We start from the raw sequence: 7,500 nt of genomic DNA, 5'->3' as shown, positions 1-7,500 counted from the left end.
AGTATTTAGAGAAATTTATTATATGTATCAAAACAAATGTAATCATAATCTTCATGTTGTACCTTGCCTACAGTAACAGATTATTAAAGATCTACCCTAAACTACACAACTTACAGATCATATAAATTAGCTTTCCCTTGCCATGATCATAACAACTGCAGCAGTAAAGTCTGTAATTCCTTAAAAAGAAGTATCTTTGGACAGCAATGAACAAGAACCCAAACATAGCTGAATTATCTTTTACATTAATTTTTGTCATCATTATTAAGCTTCTCAAAGAGTTTGGAATGGTTTGTCAAAAGGATTGTGAATATTCAAATAAGTCTGAATCATAACCATAATCTTATTTAAACTGCTTAAAACCATATGTTCATAAAAGATATATACAAGTTGTAACAAAAAACTATCAACTAATCAGCTTATTTTCGATCATACAAATTCAGATTGTGATATGCAAGCTATCTATCAATATTGAGGTTCATTCACCCCTTTCCTTGCAACATCGTATTCCACTTTTCAGAAAGGAATCGTCTCTGCTTTTCCTTTAGGCTTTAGAAGCTAACACTATAGTCAGTTCTCTCCTCTTCTGGTTCTTCTTTGCACGAGCTTTTGCTGTCCTCATCTTCATCAAGCTCAACATCGGATTGGTCGTCTTCAACATCCTCTTCCTCTTCTTCCTCCCCTTCCCCTTCTGCTTGTTCACTCTCATTCTCTTCATCTTCTCTTGCAGACTGGTTAGGTGATAAACAAATCCAATCAATACACATATTTACACTTGTGAATTTACATATGAATCCATCTACATTGGAATTCAAACAATCAAGTAAAATGCGTAAAGTTAAAAGTGTCAGATACATTATTAAGGATAAACTCACCTGTGACAGCAGCTCTTCACCATGCAAGTCCCTATTCTTCAGATTGCCCATCCAAAAAGCACCAGAGCACTTGTTCATGGCCAGCATGGCTTTCACACGATATACAAGCATCTCTAGAGACTTTTTCATGGGAGGGACATAACGAGTTAAACTTGTGTCTTGATTCACCTGAATGAAAAACAAAGGAAGCTATGAATAATAATGAACAGGGGGGAAAATGTGAGATTATCTTTGTGTGAGGGTGTAGGAGGGTGTGTGTGTGTGAGGTTGGGTGGGTGGGTGTAGGTGTGGGCAGGGTGTTCAGAGATGTGCATGTGTATGTTAAATGAAAGCACTCTTCATCTATTTGACATTTACTTTCATTGAAAATATCTTTTAAAAATATATTTCACTTACCTTGGAATGAGTGCACACATGTTGAAGAAGTCTTGTAGATGTTTGAAGGTTCTTGAGGAGTGTAACAACTTCTTGATTGTGCATTCGGAGGCAGGAGTCCAAGAGAGGCATGGCATTTCGAAGGAAAAGCTCTAGGAATGTACGAGAATACTGCAAGAAACAAAACAGCAAAATAATGTTAATGAGTAATAATTCATGACAAAAAAAGCATGCTTATCATAAATGCAATCTGTCAATAACAATAACAAACAAACAAAAAATCCTAACAATTTCAGCAAAAACAATGCATACTACTATTACAAATTCCATTGCTTACAGTGCTACTATATTTGCTTGTGCTACTATGACAGTTACTAGAAAACCTCACCTTCAAACATGGTCCAAGTAAATTCCTTGTGTCATATTTCTTTAGTGTTCCAACAAGGGTACAGAAAACCTTTATGGCTGTGCTCCACACATTTAAGCATTCTTCACGATTTGCAGCTGATGCAGGCCCCTGGGCAGAGAGGGCCTTCTTTGTCCCACTTACAAGGTACAGCAGCAAGCTTCGGTAGTACATGCCCAAGGTACCCCTTCAAAAATAAATTTGTAAGGATTTACATATCATTAAGTTTTGTTTTGGCTAACTGTTTTCTCTATAGTGGATATAATGTTGCACATGAATATATAAAATGCAAAAATAATGGGCTCTAATCAGTTGTAAGTTAGTAAGTATGTAAATAAAAAGAAAAAGTCTTCAAAATTACATTATAATCAGATGATAATATGAACAAAAACATGGACATAAAATCTTACTTGTTCAAAGTGGGGTATGTCTCTGAGCGAGGGTCTCGTCCAGTTGCATCCATGAACTCTTCCAAAGCTTCACTACAGATAGTATCCACAAGATCCAGTGGATTGCTGCTCTCTTTTAGATATATCTGCCACAAATAAATGTAACAAATCTTAACAGTCAACAATTAATATAAGGATTAGTTTATATGTAGCAGAATGAGAGTCAGAAACATGAACACCTGACTATGTATACATCCACACATTTAAGAGACATAACTGTTAATACTCAGAAAAAGGATATTTGACTACATTAATAAATGTTGTTCTGTTTACCTGTAGTAGAGAGAACACATGATGATTGTAAACAGAGCCTCTCTCTCGCTCTCCGCCAGTTGAATACCACTCTCTCTTCAATAACTGCTCGAGCACCTCAACTAGTTAAAGAGAGAAAGTATACAAGTGGAAAAATGAGAATAATAATAATGATAATAATAACAATATTATTAATAATAATAATAATAATAATAATAATAAAATAATAAAATAATAATAATAATAACAATCATAATAATAATAATAATAATAAATTTTATTTTTGCAGCATATTAAGTTATTTGAAATTAGACCATATATACTCAACAGGATATGACAGCGAAATGTAACTATAGCAACAGGCTTAATCATGTAATGAACTTACCTAGTTTTTCCTTGAGATCACCATCAGGCTGCAAGACTGTGAGAGCCACAAGTGCCTGGACAAGCATGACTGCTGTACTTATACTGACAACAGATGCGTGGAAGTTTGAGATGTAACGGAACACCACAGACACCAGTTCCTCCTTTCCCATTCCACTCACTGCTTCTCCTTCCAGTTTCTTACCAATGGTTTTCAGAACAACTAGAAATATATACGTAAAAAGTTAACCAAATTCGAGGTATGCTATACAGTAAAAGATATATAAAAACAGCATCAGGCACTTAGAGCATATACCTAACCAACAAATATATATAATTTTACACAAAGATATTTTTCTAAATTTTCACCAGTTTCCACCCCTTTTCCCTCATTAACAATTAGCATCATCAGTTTTAAGTCTGTTTCCAAACTGGCATAGGTTGGATGAGCACCATCTGCCAAACATCAGACAGGGAGTGAAATATATGAGGAAGCAAGCAAGTGGACTTTGTGAGAAGAAACTTTAGAGTATCACAAATTGTTGAACTCATGAAAGACAATAGATTGATAATGATGATGATGAGGGTGATGATGACTGATAATGATAATTTGAATGTACATTTGACAATGACAATAAGATAAAAGGTACAATAGAAATAATAACAAAAAAAAAGAAATATCTTACCAATCAGTATTTGGTTGTTTTCTTCTTGTTGCAACCCTGGCCATGACAAGAAAACTGAGAGCGTTGTGAAGAGGAGAGAGTAAACCTTTATAAGAGGCTTTGTTCTTTCACTGAACATTCCAGGTGCATCCATTATACCATCATTATCTGCTATTAAACTCTGGGGAGAAAAGAAATATGCTTTAGACATAATATTTGAGAATACAAATTATGCTAATATTCTATTTCATGTATGAAAAGTATGAGTTTTCAATACAATATTAAATCTTAGCCCAAACTGATTCTTTATTCTAGAAGTAATTTTCCATAATATCATTTTCATGTACTTTCAACTAAGTAATGTGAGCTGCATGCTGCATCTGTGCTAAAGCTTTTTACTTTATGTTTGTAGCCTGTTTGAGCCAGCCTAAAACAAACCGCATCTTTTGCTACTGCTATTTTAAAATTATGACCACTTATGGTTAATGCTGCAGGAGTGAAAATATGAAAAACACTTAAATAAACTGAACCATCTTCTACATTACAGAAAAAAAATCCTAAAAAGTTTTTTGAAAATCTCCAAGTAAAGCTATTCATTACATATCACATCCTACAATCATAAAGTGCAACTCTATTACCTGGAAAAATTCACTAATTGCTTCCAGGTGAACGCAGATAGGCTTGAGGAAGCGATGTGCTCTCTGTGCAATTTCCGCTGGTGTGAAGAGGTCCAGGTGAGAGTGGCCAATATCTGAAATTCAATTGCATAATTTTTAGGTATACTTGTTTGATACTTAATTACAAAGAATATTCATTTATGATAAAGATTTAATCATAAACCATTCCAGTACAGCAGTAAAATAAAAGAATTTTACTTTTATCCCCAGCATTTCCCAATGTCGAAACTCTCTTGCTCCCAGCTTCAAACACATGTGAAAGTTTCATGTTCAGATCCTTCAACAGAAACTCAGCCTCAGGTAATGTCAGCTGACCTTGACCCTAAAGGGAAAAAGAAAAGAATGAAAAAACCCTAATCAAAAGTTACAAAATCACCTCGTAAGAATCTTCGATGTCATGAATTCATAGAGCAAAATAATAAATGGATTGCAATATTCTAAACAGATCTAACATTTTTCTCTCAGTACTTACTTCAATGTCTGTGTCGAGTGCTAACTTCCTGAAGAGTAAACCAAATACATCAAGATGAAGCTCCCTCAGGAATGGTCGACAACTGCTCATATCTGCCACCGAGGATACCTGTAAGGATCATAACCAACGTCAATTTGGGATGCAGATTGAACTACCTAGCAAAGTCCAACACAAAGAGGTATAAATAAGCATAAAAAGATACCTTTCACTGTTTAAACTGTACCTCTTTTTCTGTAGATTCCTTATCATCTGGATCTCCTAGGAGGGTGGGCTGAGTTGTGGGCTGTGTTGTAGGCTGTGAATTAGCCTGTGACCCCAATTGGGTTTCTCCATCATTTTCTTTTGCTTTTCCCTTTTTACTGGAAGTGTAAAAAGTAAAGAATTGAGTAGTTCAATGGAAAACTATACAAGAGGAACCAAAGCAAAGATACAAATCATGAGACAAGACAAGTTTTTGAATTTCAATAAAAAAAAGAAAAAAAAGAAAAGAAAAGAAGAGGAAGAAGAAGAAGAAGAAGAAGAAAAAAATATATATATATACACACATATATTTATATATATATTTATATATATATATATATATATATATATATATATATATATATATATATATATATATATATATATGTATGTATATATATATATAAATCCTTAAAAAATTTAACTTTTTGAAGTGAATTTACACAATAGACAATAGACAGACAAATGAATAATATAGTTTTGCTTGAGAATGCAAATAAAGTCACATACCCCTTCTTGGCTGGGGGCTTTTTAGCCTTCTTTGCCTTTTTAACAGTTGGATGGGTCACCACAGGCAGAGATGCTGATTTGTCTAAATCAAATACTGCCAGTGGAGGGCTGTATGAAGGAGAAGCAGGCAGACACTGAGCCAACCTTTTCTCTAGTTTGATTACTTGCTGCAACCGTTGATATACCTGGGAAGTTGTATACATAATTTCATTAACTTGAAAGGTACTGAGGTTTTCCAAGAACAAAACAGAAGTCAAACACTAAAATTACAAAAACTGTTAGTATATCCATATTAATGATTAACAATAGGGTTTACACATAAATTTACCTTAGACTTTATGTCTGGATCCTTTTGTGTGACAAAGGCATTAATAAGTTCACGGAACCAGTTGATTGTGTAGAAGAGACATGACAATGATGCATGCTGCTCTGCTTGAGAGAGAGAAGTGAATTTGTCATATGTAGCGTCTGTTGGAAGATAAACTGGACAGCCAAGGAGTGCATCAACATTTCCGAGGTCTCCGTCATGCAGTCGGCTTTCAAGCATACGGAGAAGGCGGAACTGTGGGGCCAAGGAAACTAACTTGCTCCTAGAAATGAAGAACACAATCCAAAAATTAATTATTCTATTCATAATAAGAGAAGCAGAACATCTTAGAATAGACTACACCTACCAATGACATATTTTGTAGAATAAGCCCTTAGAAAATTTGAACAGACTAGATACAAGAAATAGCATAGAAAGGACATTCAGTCACTGCCTCTTAAACAACTAACTTTCATACCATGAGCTGTCTTCCAAAATGATACACAATGTAATGAAAAAGTCATCAATAAACTGCAGCTTACTCATTGCCTCCTGCATCATGCCTAGTAGGTTCAGCCTTGATGATCATAGGAGCCAAATTCATGACGATGCCTCCTTCAGCTCCTTCATCTAAATTCCAGAAACCTTCAATGGGAAGCAAATCACATGGAGGTTGAGAATCTGTTGCATCAAGCACGAAGGTCTCCTGAAAATCATCTGTCATCTTCTCACACACCCATTCCTGAATGAAAGCAATCAAAATAGTAAGTTAAACAAGGGATGTCAATTCTGATGTTCCACATGTACAGAAACTGCACAATGTAATTCATTTGTACACTTGCCCATATTTTCTTTATTCACTGTGACTTAAAAAATAATAATAGTAGTATTTGAAGAGGTAAAAAATAATAATAGTAGTATTTGAAGAGGGAGAGAGAGAAAGTGGAAAGAGAGAGAGAGAGAGAGAGAGAGAGAGAGAGAGAGAGAGAGAGAGAGAGAGAGAGAGAGAGAGAGAGAGAGAGAGAGAGAGAGAGAGAGAGAGAGAGAGAGAGAGAGAGAGGGAGGGAGGGAGGGAAGGAGGGAGGAAGAGGGTTGGAGGGAGGAGGAGGGTTGGAGGGAGGAGGAGGGTTGGAGGGAGGAGGAGGGAGGGAGAGAGGGAGAGAGGGAGAGAGGGAGAGAGGGAGAGAGGGAGAGAGGGAGAGAGGGAGAGAGGAGAGAGGGAGAGAGAGGGAGAGAGGGAAGGAGGGGAGAGAGAGAGAGAGAGAGAGAGAGAGAGAGAGAGAGAGAGAGAGAGAGAGAGAGAGAGAGAGAGAGAGAGAGAGAGAGAGAGAGAGGGAGAGAAAGAGAGAGTGAGAGTGAGAGGGAGGGAGAGAAAGAGAGAGGGAGAGGGAGGGAGAGAAAGAGAGAGGGAGAGGGAGGGAGAGAAAGAGGGAGGGAGAGAAAGAGGGAGGGAGTGAAAGAGGGAGGGAGAGAAAGAGGGAGGGAGAGAAAGAGGGAGGGAGAGAAAGAGGGAGGGAGAGAAAGAAGGAGGGAGGGGGAGGAATGGAGGAAGGGAGGGAGGTAGCAAGAGAGAGAGAGAGAGAGAGAGAGAGAGAGAGAGAGAGAGAGAGAGAGAGAGAGAGAGAGAGAGAGAGAGAGAGAGAGAGAGAGAGAGAGAGAGAGAGAGAGAGAGAGAGAGAGAGAGAGAGAGAGAGAGAGAGAGAGGAAGAGAGGGAGGGAAAGAGGGGAAGGAGGGGGAAGAGAGGATAGAGGGAGAGAGAGGGGGGGGGAGAGAGGGGGGAGGGGGAGAGAGAGAGGGAGGGAGAGAGAGGGGGAGAGGGAGAGAGAGAAAGGGGGGAGAGGGAGAGAGAAAGGGAGAGAGGGAGAGAGAAAGGGGGAGAGGGAGAGAGAAAGAAAGGGGGAGAGGGAG

General features: G+C 37.5%; 1 protein-coding gene across 3 annotated transcripts in view; it reads right to left on the bottom strand.

The window, feature by feature from the left end:
* Positions 1-4: 4 nt before the first annotated feature.
* The window catches only part of Fancd2, a 63,526-nt gene continuing 56,030 nt past the window's right edge, over positions 5-7,500 (bottom strand). For all 3 annotated transcript variants that reach the window (XM_070137277.1, XM_070137278.1, XM_070137279.1), the window contains 15 exons: positions 6,134-6,333; positions 5,613-5,874; positions 5,285-5,469; positions 4,758-4,893; positions 4,535-4,642; positions 4,261-4,384; positions 4,024-4,136; positions 3,407-3,566; positions 2,743-2,943; positions 2,379-2,479; positions 2,067-2,191; positions 1,639-1,843; positions 1,272-1,421; positions 876-1,043; positions 5-731 (listed from right to left, as the gene is read on the bottom strand). In XM_070137277.1, coding sequence (XP_069993378.1) covers positions 552-731; positions 876-1,043; positions 1,272-1,421; positions 1,639-1,843; positions 2,067-2,191; positions 2,379-2,479; positions 2,743-2,943; positions 3,407-3,566; positions 4,024-4,136; positions 4,261-4,384; positions 4,535-4,642; positions 4,758-4,893; positions 5,285-5,469; positions 5,613-5,874; positions 6,134-6,333 — 2,418 coding nt within the window. In that variant the 3' untranslated portion in view covers positions 5-551. The remainder of the gene's footprint in view (positions 732-875; positions 1,044-1,271; positions 1,422-1,638; positions 1,844-2,066; positions 2,192-2,378; positions 2,480-2,742; positions 2,944-3,406; positions 3,567-4,023; positions 4,137-4,260; positions 4,385-4,534; positions 4,643-4,757; positions 4,894-5,284; positions 5,470-5,612; positions 5,875-6,133; positions 6,334-7,500) is intronic.

The sequence above is a fragment of the Penaeus vannamei genome, chromosome 23 (genome assembly GCF_042767895.1).
Source record: "Penaeus vannamei isolate JL-2024 chromosome 23, ASM4276789v1, whole genome shotgun sequence".
In the NCBI taxonomy this organism is placed as follows: domain Eukaryota; kingdom Metazoa; phylum Arthropoda; class Malacostraca; order Decapoda; family Penaeidae; genus Penaeus; species Penaeus vannamei.
This window is presented reverse-complemented; position numbering and strand designations above follow the sequence as displayed.